This window comes from Girardinichthys multiradiatus, chromosome 12 (assembly GCF_021462225.1).
Source record: "Girardinichthys multiradiatus isolate DD_20200921_A chromosome 12, DD_fGirMul_XY1, whole genome shotgun sequence".
Classification (NCBI taxonomy): Eukaryota; Metazoa; Chordata; class Actinopteri; order Cyprinodontiformes; family Goodeidae; genus Girardinichthys; species Girardinichthys multiradiatus.
Window position 1 is genome coordinate 37,218,231 of NC_061805.1, and position 21,761 is coordinate 37,239,991.

Below are 21,761 nucleotides of genomic sequence, written 5' to 3' on the forward strand. Positions count from 1 at the left end.
GTGGTATTTTACAGCCAAGATTTCTCCAATAGGAATTTGTATTTTATTTTCCTCCCCTTCTCTCCATGCAGTATATTGAATTGGGCTGGTTCGGGTGGCAGAGTATTCAATATACCCATCTCGCCACATGTAGCATTCTGCTGCCAGTGTGGTATTTTGTCCACCACACACTCCCACCCCACCCCATTCAAATTCATTTGCATCCGCTGATGATATCAGTAAAGAATTACTGGCACCGTATGAGGCAGTCTAGCTGGGGGAGGGGGGGGAGGGGGTGAAGAGAAGGCTTATTTGGATAAAACTGGACCGCAGAGTGGACACGGCCCTAAAGGTCAGTTACCCATTCATGTCAAGGTGGCAGGGGGTTGCTTGGTGTGTATGTGTGTGTTTGTGTGAGTGTTGCAGGGGGGGGGGGGGGGGGGGGGGGGGGGGGGGGGGCAAAAGAGGCTTATTTGAAAGCGGGCGTTTATTTGAGTCGAGGGGAATGAAAAGAAGTGGTCCACAAAGCTCGTCATACTTCAAATACGTGTATGACAATATAAACCGGGGGTCTCTGTGCCGTGGTGCTGGACTGCAGAGCGCGCAGCAGCAAAACACAACATGTGGACCAGAGAGGAATCACATAGGTGCATAGCTGCACACTCAGACATAATGTTGTTTCCAAGGGTTGTCCTTCAATGACTCGTTTTGATTCGTATGCGAAATTAATTAAAATAAGGATTTCCCGTTTAATGCTGCTGATTTCACCTTAAAGGGTTGTTTACAGTATCCCAACATAAAGACACTGAAAACCTTTTTATGGCGATGCTATAGCTCTGATATGATGGAGCAAGCCTATAATTTTCTGATTACTAGACTGTGTGCGGCCATTTTTGTGTGATGGCCTTAAAATGTAAAGGATGTACTTCTAATGTAAAAAAAAAAAAACAGCAGGAATAAGCAGAGTATGTGTTTTGTATTATAAATGAAGAAAAACCCTGCAAGCGATATGTTTTACATATTTTTAATGAGAATGATCCAATTTTGGGTACATTTCAAGTGTTATTTTTAAAGTAATAAATCACCGATAACCTGAAGCTAATTACATCATTAACACGAAGCAGACACTATAACACAATCATAAAAAGAATGGAAATGAAACCCTACATCAATATATTTTCTCCATTACTTAATAAACTAATTAAATATTCTCCAAATGGTGGCCTTTTCTACAATCTACTTTTCATAGTTGCGGTTTGTATCCACCGTTTGCACACACAAAGTCTTCCACACATTTATCATTGCAAAGCTATGTTTATATAAAAAAATAAAGTGGTCTGTATGGCAGTAAATGGAGTTGTAATTTGGTTGTGATCATTATTTTGAACTTCTGTTATAAGTGCGTCCACGCGGTCTGAACTTGATTTTCAATCAGAAAAAACAAGGACAATTTTATAGATAAATAAAACACATAAGGAAACTAAATACGAACATTTTGACTTAAATTATTAGTCAAGAAGCTGATTAGCCACATTTCATAACACATAATGTTGATTCAATCTGAATATGTTAAGAAATATAGTATCCATTATATAATATAATGGATAGCGTATGTCTATTTTATCTACACCTAAAATATTAGCTCAGCTTTTTAAATGATCCACGTCTATGGCACGTATTTTACGCAGCTGATTCCTAAACATGTCCAGTCTATAGCCTGAGATGAACACTTACACTTAGGCTCCTCTGTTCCAATTGAGCTTTGATCATTTCAGATATACAATCATTGATCGCTGCGATATTACAGCTCATGTCCATCCTTTCCTCGCTTCCATGCTTTGACCACTATCATTCTTATTATCCCTCCTTGTTATTATTATCATTATTAGTAGTTGTTGTTGTAGTCGTAGGACTGCATATGCTACATGTGAGTGTCATTGCTGTTATTGCACCATCATTACCTGCAATGACGGTTAGAGCGAATAATACTGAGCTGTGTTTGTATATGAAGCAAATGAGCGCGGTGAGAATGATAAAAGGGGATTATGCGGCGTGTGGGTGAGGACAGGCTTAGAGGCGCTGCTTTTTTATTTTATTTACTTCTTCTTTAATTGACCAGAACTTACTGACAGGCATCAGTGGAGCACCCATTCTTTAAGAAAAAAAATACTTGCAACTACATACCGTGCAGAGGATGCAACGTTTGCCTATTGCACTCATGCAAATCCAAAGTGAGTGATGGCATTAATCGAGATTTTGTTAAGTAAGAGAACAGCAGCACTCTTCCCTCTAGGTCACCCACTTTTCTATTTACATTTTTCTGGCCTAAATCGGCAATTTAAGCATAAAACATTAAAGCCACACACTTTACACTAAGATTGATCAGTCACTTCGGGTCAGAAAAGAGATCATCATTTGCACAACAGTAACTGGGATCTCTCCATGATTTGAATTTTAAAAGTTTCGAGTGTCTGAATGGCGCTAAACCACTATGTTTATTGTTGCGCTCCCCCTGCGCCGTGCGCGTCAAAAAGGCAGCCTCCTGCTCAGACCCGACCCTCAGAGATGTCTGTGATTGTTTCTACCTCGCTTTGCTAGATGGCGCTCTGCGTCGTGGGACCCTCCAACACAAGAGCGGCTCCGCAGTCCCTCTCTTTTCTTCTCCACACTGTGCTCTCTGAGCCACGGTCCCCGGCGCAGCAGAGCACCTTTCATATTTTCCTTTTTTTAAAACCAGGGGTTTCCATAGCTTCCCGCTGACTTTTATATAATTTTATGGTGGCAAATATTGCACTGATTCCTAATGCCATTATCCGGTGTTGAAATATATTTTGATTTTTTTTTTTTTTTTTTTTAAGCTGTGGAATGGCATTAATCATAGGCAGCGATCAGTTGGGCATTAAATTGTACTGCAAACTGAGTCCGGCTGCCATACAGCGTCTGCGCCTTTGATAATTGTTTTAGAAATGCAACCTTGCAGAACATATACAATTATTCCGATCTCATTTAATACGTAATAAATTGTAACCCATAAAAATTTATTATTAATAATAATAATTCCGAGAGGATGGACATTTAAAAATTAGGCAGTGGAAAAAGGGAAATGATAAGTCTGTTTATTATGATGACACGTTATTTTGTTGAAAAATGTACCATTGGAAAATGTAGCATAATTTTAATTATAAAAATGTACAAATACAAAATTAAAAATATATTTATTTGTTTATACTGCAGAATTTTTCATGACTTTTTTTTTTCCAGTCTGTCTCACCTAATGACATAATTGGTCGTTATCAATAAATAAGTAAATAAATCTCCTCTCTTCTTCGATGTACTACTGCAGTTACACTTTCACTAAATAGCAGCTCGTCGGTTTCTTGACGTTGATGAATGTGCTGGAGACTCTGAGAGCCTTTTACAGCTGTCTTAAAACGCGCCGTGGCCCCACAGAGCAGCCGCAGACAGATCAGGTGCGGTGCGGGAGCCTTTTTTTACACAGCGGTCTGTGACAAAGAAACACACACACCAAGAGAAGGGGTCTTTTTATTTATTTCTTTCTTTCTTTCCTTCTTTCTTTTTTGGAAAGAGACTCTGTAAAGACTTTATTCTGAAGTAGTTTGCGCACCATTTTGTGAGACCCCAAATCTTTGAGACGGTAAATTAATGCAGCATTAATGCTATTATGAAAAATAAGTAATTATTTTCATGAAAAAATAGAGATGATAAATATTGAGTTGTTTTAAATATATATGTATATTTTGTTAAAAAACAAAACAACATAGAAAACAGTTCTCTTCTATCATTGTTGGTCCTAGCATGAAGAGGTGAAAAATAACAAAGTGCACTCATTTTTGAGGTCAGCTGAATGCCTCCACGTTATTTTTTTTATTTTTGCATCAACTGTGAACAACCTATCTACAACAGAGTGCAGAGAAAACCTTGTATTACATGCTCTGATAAGATCTCTCATAAATAGACAAAGAGAGCACACTGACTGAATCTTATGGACTCAGAGACCTGGATCTTACCTAGCCACATGCAAGGTTTCACTTTTATTTAAGCTGTATTATCAGATTGTTTTTGACTCCCCACTTTCACAGTCACACTTCCTCCTCCCTCTGCTGTAACCTGGGTGATTTGGCACAGCAGGCTCGCTTGTATAGAGTAAGAGAGGGGGCCTCTCCACCTGCAGACACCCCACCCCCCAGTCAGGTATCACCTCATTCCTTGCTAAAGCCCACATCTCACTCTCTCCCTGCTGTCTGCATGAGTTACCTTGGAGCACATTATTATTATTTTTCTCAAACAATGTGCATGGATCCTGTCATACATTTTGAGTGTTTGGGGAGAGAAAAAGGCGTTTTTTCTGGTATTTGTTTTCCTCGACTTAACAAGCCATCATCCCACACATGCATATACAGAGAATTGGAAATGGCTCGGAGATCCCGCAGGCAAAAGGGTGGGTTCAATTAAGGTGGAATAATGCATGGGGATAAACCATAAGATGACCTCGACTGAAATTGATCAGAAGGCACTGTAACAAAAGGGGGTGGGGGGGATCTCTTTTCTTTGTTTTGAATTCCTGTTGTATCTCCAACACTTCCAGACTCTTTTCAGGCTGCAGAACAGAGCCTGTCCAAGGCTGCATGAGTCCATGGACCGGCTGGACCTCAAAGTACCATAAAGCACAAATTCAACTAATATTCCCTTTATATCATTCAAATTTAAAAGTTTAAGCATTATAGATCTAATACAATTGAGAAGGAACAGTCACCCAATCTATTATATGAATGATTTTACAACTATCTGTGGAACAAAGTGTGCAAATTTAAAATGCTTCAAAGAAATTTAGAAAACATGCTTTATAACTCTGATTGTTGAGCCCAGAAGGTAACACTGGTTGAATAGAAGGGGGATATTTTGTTTCCATTCCTTTCTTTAAAAAAAAAAAAAAACAGTTTATGACAATTTTCATTAGTTTTGTCCTTTCAAAAAACACAATATTTTAATCCCAGAAAAGTCTTTGACCTTAATGATTTGCATGCAGCTTTTTAAATATTAAGAATATAATTAACACTAAAATTTACCTTTTTAAACCTGATTTGTGTGACAGTTCTACTCTTTTGTTGGTTTGGAGTCCTGCAGCTTAGTTTGCTAATGCTTTGTGCCAGCTATGGCACAGGCATGATTTTTTGAAAATAATCTCAATGTCTGAATATAAAGCTGAGAGAATCCTATGTCTCGACTAATTCACTCATTTTTTGACATCCCTCTTTTTTTCTTCCCTTAATCGAATTTGTCAATTTTAAGCTGCTGGAGTTTAGACCCTAGAAGAGAACATTTTGGGTCCAATCTCCCTGGAATGACAAAGAATAAGAAAGGTTTGTCATAAATTCTCTAAGTAGAAAACAAGATATTTCACCGTCACAGTGGGGATTTTAACGAATTAAAATATCTCACTGCTCGGCTGCGATAATAATATTAAAAAAAGAAAGGTATGGGATTGAGGCACACGCTTGTTAAGTAACTTGCTGTCAGTATAGTTAGTAAAGCTCTGATATGGACGGTGGCTGCAGAGCCTCATCTCTTGGGGTTTTAATTAACAAGCTGTCTCAAAGCTGTAGAGCTCCATCAAACAGCCTCCCCCCCCCCCAACACACACACACACACCTCGACCCCCGGCACTCCACAGCATCTTCTTTTTTCCCCAACAGCAAATCCTCATTGCCTTGGGCTCTCCCACAAACTTTTTTTTCTCTTAAACCAACTTGTAACCAAATGGTTCAGCAGCTGATGGGATGCAACTGTACTCAGAGACAATCTGCAGAATGTAATATTGCTTGTCGTCGGCTTCTATTTGTGCGCACGATTGGTGCTGCAGACGTCCACCTACTGTATGTATTCTGTTGGGTTTGACTTGGAGCCTGAACGAAGGCATGGAGAACTGTTGCTATTATTTTTTGCAGCTCTTCTGGTGGAGTGATGGATTGGGAATCTTCAGTCTGCTTGACAAATGTTAGTTTGTTCCCCTCCTAACCTGCAAAACATGCTGTGGAGAATATTAACGTCCTTTACAAATTCAAACTACAAAGGTTGTTTCAAATGAAACAAAAACATAGACATTGTTTGATGCTGATAGGATGAGACAAGATAACTTTTAACCATAAGAAGTTTATAGAAGACACAGATATAAAAATTATTAATTTCTACTTTTCAACAAGTTTTTTGTAATGGGAATCATTTTCCCTGCCACCAAAGCCAGCATCCACTGAATGCGTTTCTTTATCCTAAGTTTAGTTATTTCACATAAGTTAGGGAATAAACAGTAGTAAATGCATTTTGGTGGTTGATTTTTCTGTGTGACTCATTTGTTTCACAGTCGTGCCCAGAGAACAACACTGCATTACAGACTCAAAGGAAGAGACACTTTCAGCTAGTTTTGCTTACAAGCTAATTCAAACATTGTATTTTATTGATTGATTCATTGGCATCATAGTGTGCATGGCATGCGACTCCAGATAAAGGCAGCAGAAAAGATTAAACCAGCTACATCACATTATGACAGGTGACAGAACTATAAACTATAGATTTTCTTCTCTGTGAATACCACTATATTTGTCTGGTTCTTCTAAGTCCTAAACACATTAACAATTATAAGATCTTTGAAATTTGCAAATCATAACACCTCCAAGTAAGTTTATAGGTAGGGGCTTGCTTGGCAACATTCTTGATTGCCCCCTGCTGAGAGGCCGGGGGCTAAGCAGTACCTTAGTTCGACTATGCCTTGGGCCTGCTATGACAGCAATGGCCCCTATATTTTTTAATGAATTTCGTCTGGATCATGGACACTTTGTATCTTATTCTTTGAAGCTAAAAAGAAAATTAAACTTTTCAATTTTCAATGTTAGGCGTCTTTTTATGATATTTAACCGGAATCTCTTCATCTCAGCTGAAAAAAGTATCATTACGTTGAAAAGGTGAAATCAATGTAAAACAATTAAAATTGAACGAACTTTTAAATGTAGAAATAGAAATTTGATGTAGGCTGAAGGGAAGCCTTAAGGATATAATCAAGACTTTTGTTTAAATGCAGCTGGGTTTGCAGAGGCAGCAGTTGCGGCAGCCAGCGCAAACCTCCAACCTGTTCCCCGGTTTACCGCAGTCACAGAATGGAAGCTCTGGCCTCAGCGAATACTTGTCTTTCCTCTCTCTCTCAGCCTACAGTAAACTTGTTGGGCTCCCACCGTGGCCTATATGAGGGGGGTAATTTGATAGCCAGGCAGGGTCAAGACAGTGCGCTGTCCATGGTACTGCAGCGGGGGCAGCCTGGATGTTATCATCAAATTAGACAGGACAAGTTTCAAATCGATGCCACCCTCGGACGTCTGGAGACCGCCAGCATTCGAAGTTTTAAAGTCCTAACAAGTCCCCCCTGACAGGTCAACACCTCAGCACAAACACACACCTTTGAGGCGGCAGCCCCGCAGGTCAGCAGAGCTGTGTTGGCGAGATAAGCGCCAATCCCACTGAAGGCTCTGAGTGAAACATAGCTGCAGGTCTGCTGTTATTCTGCAGGCGGTGCATGGGAATCGGACAGTATGGCGTGAGATAGAGTTAAGATATTTCTCCTCTCTATATTTAAAGTTCTCGTGTATTGATTTATCTGACTTTATCTTTATTTATTTATATCTGTGGGGATTAACGAGTAGCCCCAATAAAAACAGGCATCGTGTTTTGTGTAAAACACACAGGAATTAACATTAACGTGAAAAAAAGACAATTACACTGTTAAAAATAGTTTGCTGCTTTGAATCAGTTAAGTTATTCAAACATTAATAATCAAATTCGTTATTTAAACTTTCAGTAAGTCGACTCAGCATTCTTTGGCACTTATATTGAACTTTAAAACTCAGAGAACTAACACGAATGCAGCATGTGTGCATGGCTCAACATGAAATATCCACCTTTAGTACATGAGTGACCGAGCTGAATTTATTTTTAAGTTTTTACACATTTAGACGTAGTTAATGTAGACAGTGAGTCCTTCAGATGAAATTCTTTTTTACTCAGGTGTTCAACTTATAGTTCACTATAAAATGTTTGTGCCACGTGTATTGAATTTGATCTTCTTTCACATTATGATTTGTTTTCAAACATCTTATGGAGTTACAGTACTTAAAATTATGTTTCATTTAAATACTGGAACATTTTATCACAAAACATCTCAATCTCTGTACAAAAATCTGTATTGTGTTAAGTATTAGTTTCTATAGCAACTAAAATGAGAAATGAACTCTGTTTACAAGTCAAAAAAAGAAAATTTAAAAATCGTTCCTGAGTTTAAATAAAATCAAGCAGGATCATTTTATAGGTAGTTTAAGAGTTATATAAATAATGTAGTAAATCCTTATTCTAATGTGCTTTTAATTCGCAAATTTTCCTAATATGATCCAATGGAGATTTTTTTCTATTTAAGGACGGTTTTCCTCGACTCCTCCTGCTTGTAATTTAAACAATATGCACATTATTTCCTTTGCATGTTAGTTGCCTTAAACAAACAACATGGATTTGTCGGGTTCTTTTTTTTGTTTGTTTGTTTTTTACAGATTCTGTATAACAATTGCGATTATATTTTTGACATGGACAAATTTTTTGTAAATGATCTTTTTTTAAGAAATCATTTTCTCCAGCTGCACACCGAATTTTACCTTGGCTGCATTTAAAAATTGTCACCGAAATTACACCCCAGTGTTTGAAACGTCTCGTGTTCTGCACAGACTCACTGCGTCGCTTTGAACAGTTAATGGCTATAGAGTGATGCATCTCTTGACAGATTTTGAACCACAAAACTGGAAAGTTCAACATGATCTGGGAGTGCATTGTGAGTGGATGATGCCATTAGTATAAGAATATATTTGTGACAGATCAGAAGTGTGTTCGAGTTGAGAGGAGAGGGGAGGATCTCGGGGAGGGCACTGATTAGAGATGCTGCCAATCTGTCACCCCCTGACAGCTTTTGCTGCAGGGATAAACAGCAATAAAGCAGAGTTGGCCGCTCGTTAACTTCACACACAGAAAGCCTTGCCACCGGAGGAGCAGGTATATTCACTCAACTTTCCCCCCTCCCTCTCTCCGCCCATCATCGCCTCTGTTCCTGTTCTTTTTCCTCCATCAAACTCCCCTTTTCATCCTCCCCTGCTGACTCAGGTAGCAAACACAATGAGGACGAGAAAGAAAAGCCATTTAAGCCTAAGAAGGGGGGGCAGAAATGTTATATTTTGAAAGGCTGATAAAGAAGTTCAATAGATGGAAGGAGAGTCTATAAGCCGTCGGGATGGAGAGGAGGAGGTGAGGCATCGCAGGAGCAGAATCCAAACAGGCTGCAGGCCCCCTTTAATAACACAGCTATATTAACCACGCAGATTCGAAATGAACCCGGCTCCAGTTGAAGAACCATGAAATACACATCAAGAAACATCCACCTGCCAAATCCCACCACCTACAGCCCCTCCGAGCTGACTCCCCTCCCTTCTCCTCAGCCCTCAGCCTAGGCTGTCTGTCATGGTGTGGCCCCGGCTAATTTGAGTTCATTGGATGGCAATAACTTCATTTAGAGCTCCATCTCTTTTTGGGGCTGGATGTAATGAGGATGCGGGCAGGGCGCTGCCAGTGAAAGGCCGCTCCCTCAGTAATAATAACTCGTGGATCTTCTACTTTACCCCACGCACCGCCCGTGTTTATCCTCGGAGGGCTGTGTGCACAAGATGAAACTCATCTATAATGTGTGATTTAATATCGCCTCACGCTCCTTCCTTTCTAACATTTAAACTCAAAAGAGAGAAGACGGCGTGTGCGTGCGTGAGAGTAAGAATTAAACGAAGAACGTAGTTTTTTTGTTTGTTTTTGTTACAATGAATGCAGTTTAACATATTCTAACAGTTTCCAATATGTTTAAAAACGTATAGTTAATTAACATTTAATTTATATATTTCATTCTCACTTACATGTTTAAAAAAAGTACCATTTGCATAGAAACGTTCAAATCTAATCTGGGTTATCGACTTTTTCCAAGACCTTCAGATTCTATTATCTTAAAAAATAACTATAAGGAGTACAGTATGGCTGAGGATTTGTTAAAAAAACGGATTTTTCTTTTCCAGTGTGAATGAAGGCCTTTTTCTTCCACCGACTTTTGATCGATATCTCCCCATCTCCGATGCTATATTGAGTCTGGGAGAGTTGTACTTATCGGATTTGTAGAAATACCTAATTATTTCGTTGCTTTAATGTGTACAAAAAATATATCATGATAGAAAACTGACCTCCATCGATTTTTAATCATTAAAACAAATAAGAGTATGCATCAGGCTGATATTTGCTGATCAATAAAAATGCACCTTTCCTGTATTATTATAGTACTATGATGAAAAAAGAGCTTATCTTGACAGCTGTTTAATTCGTAACTTGTTTTATATATATATTATTGTTATCATATCATTATTGTGCTTTACTGTTTTGTCATTTATATGTATTTTTTTCGGTCGGTAAAATGTCTAGAGATTTAATTCAAATTAAATCGGTAGTTTAAAAAAATAAAAAAAACAATAAGATGCTGGGAAAAAAAAAATCATCCGAACACTTGTATTTCGCCATTCTTGTTTCTTACAAGCCATGTTATATTTGTTCCATTTTGTAACTGTTTTTGTGTTAAATCGACAGAGACCCTCGATCAACCTTTTTTGAAGTTTATTAAATGAAGCAACTGAGACTCATGAAGAGGAAAATTTGGTCTCCTTGCAACTTTTTACAATGGGTTTTATCCACTAGTCTGTACATTAAATAAACAAAAAATAGTTTAAACAATTATTATTTAATTACAGCCATTAGAATAGTTAGATGTCTTGCGCTCTGAAAAAAGGCCCCGATGGCTGTCCAGCAGAACCCCCTTGTGTCAGAATGACCACATTTCCTGCAAAGCATCGGTGTCCTGGTAAAACACACACACCACTAAACTGTTTTCTATACGTCCATCTTCCTCCTTCATCCCTACATCCCTTCACTTGGATCTTCAGAAGGGTTAAACCCCAAAAACTTAAAAGTCAGTGCCCTTTCTTCAGATGTATTGCGTTTCACTGTGGGTATGCGTGTGTGTGTGTAAGTGTGTGTTTAACTGCAGGAGTCTTTAGGCCAGAAAGGTATCAGAGGAGGTGTAATTGAAGGGGCGGTGAGGGGATAGAGTAGCGGTTGGACTAAAAGCTGTTATTAAAGCCAAATGGAGTGAACACCGTAAAACGGCCCTTGCCAACAGCTGTCCCACAATCGGAGCATTATATGCCAGGATCCACAGGCACGCACCGCACACACATTATAGGTCCTGCTGCTGCTGCTAATGATGGTGAATGTTACACAACTAAGTCAACCACAAGAATATGATGCTACTTTTATTGATCATGAAAGCTGGCTTAGAATTTTCCTACAATGACGCAGAGCACTTGCAGATTTATATCATGAAAGTTATAACTGTATCAAAAACAGAAAAAAGAAACATTTGAAACACAGAGAGCAACAGGGCGGTAGGTCCCCCCCACCACCACTTCCAAATTTATGTTTCAGTCTCAGAGTCCTCGTTAGAACAGTGAAGCAGAGAGGGCGACTGAAGAGGAGTTGTTTCCACTGGATTAAATGGTTTCTCTGCAAGTCAATGAATATGTAATGATGTCTAACGAAACCGGTCACCAAGCTCAGATCTGTCCTGCACTTTGGTATACACATGCAGGCTCTTCTATTAAAGAGCCCTTGGAACAGAGAAAAGAGGACAGAAGAGAGATGCAAATCTTGAATGCAACTTTAAACTTGAGCCCGACATTCTCCTGTTCAATGGTGTTTAAAAAGAGTGTTCCAGAGAGAGAGAAAGGAAGGCGAGATTTACTTTTTTTTCGGGGGGGGGGGGGGGGGGGGGGATTTCCATTTTGTCTAAAACTCTTTGGAAATATTGTTTCTGATAAGCAGTCATGCCAGTAATGTAATTGAACTGAGCTGATAAAAGAGGAGGCGAGAGGGGGAGTAAGAGAAATAGGGTTCCTCCATACTATGATTGTTAAAGATTTTTTTTTCCTTTAGTATACCCGATAAAACATTGATTGTTGCAGTTAGTTGACCCGTAAAATTCGGGGGTTAGTTTTCTTCTCTGAGCTGAGCATATAATTATGCAAATAGCGATCTGACAGTGATCCGCTGGAGAGTGTTGAAGGAGTGTGTGTGTGTGTGTGTGTAGGGGGGGCTGCCAGAAGGGGTTGCATTCCTACTTTCCTATTGCCGGGTTCCTTTCGAAGAGAGTTTATCTTTTGCAGGGGCAGCGCGCACATCAGAGCGGGCAGGGGCAAGCAAGCGTGACAACAACTCTCTTGAAGTAAAAATTGAAATATCAGCCTGTGGCAGCAGGACTTTTTTGTCTTTAGTATAATGGTCTCCACCCGTTTTTCTCCCAGAAAGCCTACATTACACCCCCACCCCCCCCCCCCCCCCCCCCCCCCCCTCCCCCAAAGAAAAAATAAAATCTCAGCAGCTGGTTCTTAAGGAATTTAACAATGAAATAAGATGAACAAAGTAATTATAAATGTAACACGTTTAAATATATTCTAACAATGTGGCACTTAGCTTTATAAAACAATCAGCTTTTTAAAGTTTGACTTTAAAAAGCTATAAGGTACAAAACGTTTGAATCTGTTGTAACAAGTTGTCATGGAAGTCATTAACAGCCACAGCTAAGATGTGCCATTCTTTAGCAGCGACTGCATCGGGGTTTAGAAATGCAGCTAGTTTGATCTGCTGCTTACTCTAACCTAGTTAATGGATAAAACGTCGCTGAAATAGCCAATGCTGTTAGAATTGAACCATCATTGAACATTTCTTTTGCACACTGATATCCTTGACTGCAGTTTGAAAAATGTTTTAATTGTTATTATTTATTTCGCTCAAAACGTTTTTTTTTACCGTGCAGCAGCAGAGACTCTGTAGATGCCATTGCTAAAAACAGAGAAAAACCTCCGCACTCATTTAAAAAAACCTTAATTGTAAAGAGGGTGGGTGGTACTTTACACTTGTTTTTCACAACCTCTGATATTACCATAAAATGTGCAAAAAAGCCACACCTGGCAGATTGCAAATTGGTTTTAAGGGATTCATTAATTCCTGCTGGAAAATGTAACATTTCCCGCTGTCTGAACTATTTATCGCCTGCCTTTGATGGGAGCTGACTGGAGGTCAGAATTTATGATACCACCATATCATCGCTTTAGACAGAAAGCAGGTTATTTAATTAAACTTTTCACTCAGTTTTCCCCCTTCCATACTCTGCTTTAACGCATGCATGACACGTTGGATGTATACAGAAGTTCGGAAACCTTTTTTTTTTTTTTTTTCCAGACGGAGGTTGAGGAAAGATCACTTGTGTGATTGAATGCCCCTCTTTAAATCTGCGGTCCTGACACTGCGAGGGGTGCTCGCCTGGTTCCACTTGTTGTTCAGGGGGGTTAATGGAAAAGATTTCTAAAGATTTATTGAGGGGGCGTTTAATGACCCTATCGGTTTCACCGTGTGAAAACAAATGATGCAGTAAAAATCTTCGCTGAGCTGGAGGTGAGGGGGGGGGGGGGTGTCTCTCAATATGACCAAATAACGAGCAAAAATAATAAGACCGACCAATTCAGAGTGTGGCCTGTTTTCGTCTTAACATGCTTCTCGCTGCATATAAGCGTGGTTTAATAAATTGTAAGTATATTAAGGGATTATAAAACTCCACCCTTTGAAACGTGTAACCGATATGGAACTTGTATAACAAATAAAAACAAAGTAAGCGAGCTTAGAAAGTTTATAATAGAAATCCAAATGAATAGTTCTTCTCCATTTTGGCAGCTCGTTGGAGTTGCAGTGACAATGACTCAGGTCATGTTACATCCGGCTGCTCAATTTTCTCATCAGGCCACATCTTCCTCACTTTACTAAAGCACCTGTCTCAGTGTCAGAGGTGGGACTGAGTCATTGCTATGCAGGTCACAAGTAAGTCAAGTGTACTCGAGTGGTCTGAATTTTTCTTCAATGTGCTCCAAATACGAAGAGTAGACGACTTATGAAAATAGAAGTGAACACCAATTATAAACGAATACATAAATGGCGTTGTTATCTGAATCGCAGGCTTCAGGTCGTCAGGGTAAACCAGGATTTGTTGTAACCATTTTTACTCTTGTGCTAACTGTTCATTATTGAAACATCATACAAAAAAACATTCCATCCTTAAATCAGAGTGTAAGGTCTTGCCTTCAAATATACAGTCTTGTCATTTTAGCGGTTACTTTTAACAGAGTAAATAAGCATCAAATCTAGTGTGGCGTTTCATGAAAACCAGCTCCCCTTATAAGGGTTGGTCCCCATTGTTATCAAAGTGGCTTTAAGAAAAACGTTTTTTTTTCTTTAAATAACTTTGGTTCAGACTAAAGCATCATTGAGTTTAGGAGATACCAGCTAATGCATCTTATAGTTTAAACATACATTTGAATCAGTGATCATTTTTGTAAAGTATTGTGAATTATTCCATGTACAACCAGTAAGATTAAGGAGACTTACAACTCCAGAACCAGTGAAACAACCAGCCCTGAGCTATTGACAAACATTTTAGGATGACTCCCACAAAGATAATTTTAATAAATGATTCTAAAATGGCTTGTAATGTGTGAGATTTAAATATGCTGGACTGTTGGATTGCCGGGTGAATGTGTGATATCAAAGCGTTCTATAGTGTTTCTTTATAAAGCAATGTGACAGCCCACCCTGATCTACCATAAAACAGGGTCTTTTGTAAAAACGAGAGAAAAAAAAAACATTTTCCCATTTAGAGGTACATGTATGTTGTACAATGCAATCTCATCTGCACAGACACCCTTGTTGATAATGTTTAGTAATTTTTGATTCCTAGGAATTGTCTTTCAAAGTAGTCAGGCATTCTTGTTCTTTATTAAAGTGGATCCTTAGGCACTTTGCTGTTTAACGGTTTTAACTTTTTATTGAAATCTGATGGGGACCTTTACTGTGCCACAGAAGATATTTGCTTCAGAAAACGTACAAGTTCCAGGTCCTAAAATTTGAGTCCCAAAAAAAGTCATTTTCACAAATATGTTAATTACAGAATAATATCAGTAAAAAACAAACTCGAAAGTCATTGATGTTGAGGTCCGAGTCGAATCCCAAGGTTTTTCTAGTCTAAAGTCGTTAAATTTGTGACTTGAGGCCAAATCATGCGATTGAAGTCCACAAATCTGCTCTTTGACATACTTCTTATCTAGATACATCAAAATACCCTCCACGCAGATGCAGCCTAGCAGGTTGCATCAAAACAATGTTTTTTATTTAACTTTTGTTTAACCAGGAAGATAGAATCTCTTTTGTCCGGGACCCCTGGCCAAGACGCACACCAATACAGTAAGTACAATAAGACTCATTTGAAGGATTTATGCATAACAGTTACATTTTTCAGTAAAACAAATGTTCTCAGAAGGCTTTTAAATTCACCCTGGGAAATAAAATGTCTTGCAATTTGTTCAATGAACAATGTGCTGCATAGGAAAAAGAGGATCTCCCAAAATATGGGTGGATTGTGGGAAAAGAAGCTGGCGTGATGAACGTGAGTTATACCCATTTGTTGTTGGAGACAGGAGGCGACATTGATAAAGAGCCCGTTTTCCCAGCAATGCTTCGTAAATGAATGTAAGCCAGTGCTTCTTCTTTACACGCAGGAAAGTTCTGAAAGAAGAGTTTGTAATAAAACACAAAGCACTGTGATAACGTGTGTCCAAGTGGGGAAGAGTTGAGGAGAGCTGCAAAGAGTTGAGAGCTGCAAACATTAAAAAAATAACAACTAAAAAGTCAAAATTAGTTATTTCATAAAAAGTAAAGCAGTATTACAAATAACCAGACAACAGTTAGAAAATAATGATGCATAGTTCATTTTATTTCCTTTTGCTTTAATGGGTCTCTCACAGAAAAATAAAATCATGTAAAAGAAATGTGATAACTGTGCTGCAGAGGTGTTAAAACCATTTTTTACAGTTTTGCATAAACATGAATCAACACAGAGTGGGGAAAAAAAAAATAAATTCAAATACAAAGAGAAATCCATGCCTTGGCCTTACACTTGGAGGTTTTAAGATAAAACAATTAGAACCAATACAACAAATAACTACTTGCAAAAAAACAAAAAAACAAAAAAAATCTTCAGGAGCAATTTATTTGCAGACTGTGCTTTGGATCTTTAGTACTTTCATATATGGCTTCTTGGATATATAAAAAAAAAAACAGCAAGGAGAGTCTTGTTTACTCCTAAGGCAACAATATACAAATTCTAGAGTGAGAAATTAACTGATCGTAGCTGAAAAGCACAAAGGCGAGTTGTGGTATTTTGAAATGAGACCCGTCAAATATCAAATAATAAGCCCAACTTCTTAGCTGAAACCTGGAGAGATCTAAATCAAATTAAAAGGAAATTAGGCTCGCAACCACCAGGCACACTTGTCTCATTACAGCAGAAAGATAATCCACAAACGCCTTAAACCACAGACACATGGAGCAGGAGAGGCAGGGCTTCACAGTGGGGAAAGTTTAGAAATACTTATAAAAAAAAAAAAGAGGAGGGAAGTGTATGTTTGAGAATGCGACTAAGGTATCAAAAGATTCAGTTTCAAGTTTGAGGTTTTACTAATGTCAAGACCCATTAGAAAAGTATTCCTTTAAGCCTTGATTGGTTTATAAAACACAGCGGCTTTATGAAAAAATCTTTAACATGTTTGTGTCACACAGTCAGATTATGGGAGCCGAGCAGGAAGCTGACTTTGACAGGTCTAAGCATACACAAAGAGTACTTGAGTGGAAAGGGAAGAAAAAAGAGAAGATATGTTACAATTCTCCAACTTCTAAGGAAATATCATTCTGGCTCAGAATAATATTGAAGTCTAGGATTTCCTGACATGTGTAAGGTGATATATTGGGCTTTTATGAGTGTTGTGGTCTGACTTCTGGCTCCCGTTAAAATGAGATATCACTCAAACCCCATTTTGACGCACGGCTTTAAGTCATTTTTAAATACGCTCGGTGTCCTGATTGTTTTTTCCTTCATATTCTGAACAGGTTGCTTGTTTTGTTTGTTTCATCATTTTCAATCATTTACTGATATCAATTTTAGGGATAACATATGAGGAAACAAAAAAAAGAAAAACGTTTGCAAAAAAAAAAAAAAACAACTGCTTGTTTCCTAATTGGTGATGTATATATATGGAAGGTATTACTGTATAGGAACAAATTCTGTTTAAAATAGAGAAAAAAAAGAATAATCTTATTAAAGGAGTAACTCTGAACAAATCATGGCAGACTGAGAAAAGTCAAGTTTAAAAGCTAAAAAGAGAGAAAAAAAAGTCTTCTTTTAAGAAACAGACATCAGAGATGTCATATTAAAAATTTTTAGAAGGTAAATGCTAAAGAAAACCCAAGCGAACAAATGTTAGCAGTGTTCAAATGAGGGTGAACTTTAGGATATATCATCTGAACTAATTGCAGGGTAATTAGTGCAGGCTTTGGGAGCAGGGTATGAAGGAAGACACAAACGGGGAGAGAGACTGAGCAGCGCAGACGGTAAGACAGGGGGACATTACCTCACTTCAGGCTGATGTCAGGACAATTAGAGGTGCACCATGGCACATTGTGCACAGCACCTGTCAGCCTTAATCTCTGCTGCTGCGGCGCGCACCCGCAGCCGGGCCACAGCCCACGGGAAGCGCAAACACTCAGGTCCATACTGCTTTGACAGTGGCACTCATCTAGAAATAATGCAAAATCTTACTGTGGAGTATATGTGGTGACCCCCGTACTCTTGTCTCAAACAACAAGGCGACTGTGTGAGGGCAAAGCTGGGGCTGTGCTGGAGGGGAGAGTGGGGAGGTTACAGGGGAAGGATGGAGCGAAAAACTAAAATTAGAGCAAAGGGCAACATTTCTGCATTCCCATATCTGATTCATCTTTGAGAACCTCCTGCTTGTCCAAGTCAGTGCTGAGTGCTCTCTACAAATCTTGGTGTTTATTTTTGAGGGAGCCGCTACGTGTGGTGACAGAGTTGGAGATCTCTTCTGGCTCCTCTTCCTCCTTTGCCTTCAGGACTTCGCTGAAAAACCTGAAGATGGATTCAAAACTCATCCAGGAGGTCAGCTCATGCCTCTCAGTGCCTGCAGTACAGAAACAAAGACACACACAGTAAGATATTTGCTTACTGTTATGCTTCTAAGATAATTAAAAATACATGTCTTCTGCCTCCTATACCCCTACTTTGGAAGGTAAAAGAACATAAAGGAGAAAAGTCAGTACCTTTCAAAGGTTTTCACAACCCTTTACATTTTTCACACTTTGCAACCACAAACATTCTTGTAGTTTATTGGGATTTAATGTGACAAAGTAGTGCATGGTTGTGATGTGGAAAGCCGGATTTAGATGGTTTTCAAAGATTTTTACAAGTGAAAATACGGAAACTGTGGCATGCATTTGTATTTAGCCTTCCAGGGTTAATTCTTTTCAGAACTACCTTCACATCCATGAGATTTTAGTTTTTTGGAGTATTTCAACTAGAGATGGACTTTTTGTCCATTCCTTGCCATCTTACTGGATGGAGGTAATTTTTAAATCTTGCTACAGAATCCTAATTGGCTTCAGGTCTGGACTCTGCCTGAGCACTTGAATGTGTTTTGACCTAAACTAGTTCACTGTTTTCAGAGTTGTTGAGTTGCTGGAAGGTGACTAGACCCAAATTAAACTTTTTGGAAAACCCCATACCACCATCTTCAAATTATGATTCTACCACCTCAGCTGTAGATCCCTCCAGAGTTTCCACTGGCCACTCTGATCAATATTTTCATGGCTTGAACCTTTCAGTTTAGGTGAACAGCCATGTGTTGGTGGATCTGCTGTTGTGGCACACACTTTCCATTTCAAATGATGAACGAGTGGTCTTTGTGTTGTTGTGTTAGAACCTAACGTTAATTAAAACCTCACCTAAAATATATAGAAATGTGTAGTTGAATCATGGCAAAATATAAAGAAATACAACTGGTATTAAAACCTTTGCAAGGCAATGTTACCAAGCATTATTGAATAAGATAGTAGGTCTTTTGAGGCCTGCCAATCTGTATGCAAAGCTAAGGCCTTTTGCGTGAGAGCAATGGCAGCCTCTGACCCGTTAGTCCAGTGGGACGGCTTTAATGTGTTATCCAAGCGGATACCCGATAATCAACACCGCTGCATGTTCGAGGAGATGGAAAGTGGTCCTTCCAAAAAAACCAGAGATATGCACAATGGACACACTAAGAGAAACCAGTGGAGCGGTAGTCATTCATTCTAAGGGGCTGATTGAGGAAAGTGAAGACAGAAGCTGGAGAGACATAACTAGCCAACATATCAGGTGGTCTGGCAGTACCTGGAAGGGAAGGCAACCGTGCTGGGTTTCCTTCTGACCTCCTGCAGGTTAGCAAGTTCCCAAGTTGGGGGTCACCCTGGAACTTGAAATTTGGTACACCCGCATCAGGTTTCTTTGATTAAGGGTATCATAGGCCAGATATTCAGTTGGATAGCTTGTAAACTTAGTGACAGCTACTCCTCCAGCATATTCCAATGCAGCATAGATGATAAGACCAGATCATGCTCTTAGTTCTTACTCAGGGTTATTAAAGATGGGATGCTAATAGACAAGTGATTGTTGCTGCAGCCACCGGTTAGCAGCTCTGCTGATTGGCAACACAACCGTAACATGACCTGAAAAGCCAAGATACCCTGATGTTCCCTAGAGAACGAGAGCAGGTTGGCATTAAGAGGATGATAAATGTTCTAATCAATGATAGGACAGAAAATGTATCTTTCTCCACACATTAGCATGTAAATTTGTATTTTTTACTTGTTTGATAAACACTCAAAAGCAGCTTTAAATTTAACATATAGATATATCCCATTACTTCAGCTTCGCTCTCTCCCTACTTTGATCCTTCCAACATTCTCCTGTGTACATTGCATCAGCTATAAAAATCTAGACTAAAAGGCCATAGGGATACAATTAGGAAGTACCTTAAAGGCTCTCTCACCATAGACAGGTCTCTGTTGACCGCTGTACTGACCCTGTGTTTATTAGATTGAACCCAACTTGGACGCATCAATGGAGACTGCATAAGTGCATGTGTGTGAGTGTTTGGGTGTGTGACTGTAAGAACTGGGGTAACCGTGAGCTTCTAGGCTGAGAATGGATTTGGGTTTAGTTCCTGCAGGTGTGTTTTGTGATTGTTTAATTTGTGTGTAGGAGCATGTACACGGGGGAAGGGGGGTTCTGATCTCTCAGAGACAAGGGACTGCACTGCAAGTTATAAAGCAAGCAGATGGCAGTCAGTGCCTAGGGTCAAATTTACTGGCCCAGCAATCATGACAGTCAATAACCCAGCTCTCTCTGTGACTGCTACCTGTGTAGGGCTCATCACAACACCCATCCTTGGGAACAAGAGACACAACCCTCTCACACCTCTAATCTATCATTTATATCCAATTTAAGGCAATGTGATCTTTTTTAACCTCTTCTATTTTCCCTCTCCTGTTGCCTTTCCTCTGACTATTGTTTTTACTTCTGTTTTGTCCTCCATTTTTGTCTCCTGCAGATCAATGCAGCAGTGCTCGCTTGTTCACCCTGAACTGGCGGTGAACTCCCCTGGCACGCCGCCATCCTCTCTGCCCTATCCCCACCGCGTTCGAGGGTCACTATGGGGGTGTCTCTTTGCTAATATGCAGATGAGCTGCTGCCCCCCCAATGACTCGGATGTTAAGCTCCACCTCCCTGTTAAAGGTGGAGGCTTTGAGTTTCAGCCTTCTACCTTCGACAAGACTCTCACACAGACATAAACTGTCTCCTGTATGGATTTTACCAAATTGCATTCAATCTTACTTTCAAAGCTTAAGGACAAAATACACAATGCGCATGCTGACATAGAAAGACAATTACAAAGCAATCCTTCTACAGCACAGTTCAATGAGGTATCAACGGACCATAACTTTTATAAAGTGAGTAGCCACAAATAAAGACAATCAACATAATTTAACTTATGATTTTAGGACTATTCAAAAGGCTTTTTAGGCTGGAGTATTTATCATATATTACAATGTCATAACCAACTTTTGTAGCTTTACAATCTTTTAACATTGTATGTAGCTCTAAAACAAAGAGTATTTATTTATGTTTTCTTTTTATGTTTATGATAAATGATTATTCTATTTATAGAAGTAGTTTTAATGCTAGTTCAAAGTTTCTCAATTTATTAAAAGGCCTTTTAAAAGATAGGAAAGGTCATTAAAAACATGGGCAGCCAAGAATAAAATAAAAAAGTACTAGTTTATGTACAATTCTAGTTGTAATTGGATCTAATTGGGTTGAAAGCTACATTTATTAAGGGCAACTGAATATATGAAGGTACACAATGTAATGGGCAAAACCTTTTTGTAATTTTAACTACAAGATCTATGTTGTAGATAACAATAAAACAGAGTGTGTATATTTAAGGATTTGTAAGAGTTTTTAGGATAAACTACAGATTTTAGATCTATAGTCATTAAAAAATTAGGACACAACATGAAAACCTATGTGTTTAATAACAAATTTAAAAATGTCAACAATGCTGAAAAAAATTCAAATATATAGTCAAACAGGTAAAACTGATGAAAAG

At 38.9% G+C, this 21,761-nt stretch overlaps 1 protein-coding gene and 1 long non-coding RNA gene across 7 annotated transcripts in view; one reads left to right on the forward strand and one right to left on the reverse strand.

Moving 5' to 3' along the window:
* Positions 1-313: 313 nt before the first annotated feature.
* Positions 314-21,761, forward strand: part of LOC124878511 — a 53,716-nt gene continuing 32,268 nt past the window's right edge. Inside the window, exons 1-2 of one of the 3 annotated variants that reach the window (XR_007040804.1) lie at positions 314-331; positions 20,703-21,102. This is a non-coding gene — a long non-coding RNA (uncharacterized LOC124878511). Of the gene's footprint in view, positions 332-18,131; positions 18,271-20,702; positions 21,103-21,761 lie in introns of those variants that run through there. The other 2 variants (XR_007040803.1, XR_007040805.1) reach the window with 2 other exon arrangements.
* Positions 15,962-21,761, reverse strand: part of fam172a (family with sequence similarity 172 member A) — a 213,827-nt gene continuing 208,027 nt past the window's right edge. For 3 of the 4 annotated variants that reach the window (XM_047382491.1, XM_047382490.1, XM_047382489.1), the window contains one exon: positions 15,962-18,242. In XM_047382491.1, coding sequence (XP_047238447.1) covers positions 18,082-18,242 — 161 coding nt within the window. In that variant the 3' untranslated portion in view covers positions 15,962-18,081. The remainder of the gene's footprint in view (positions 18,243-21,761) is intronic. The other variant, XR_007040801.1, reaches the window with a different exon arrangement.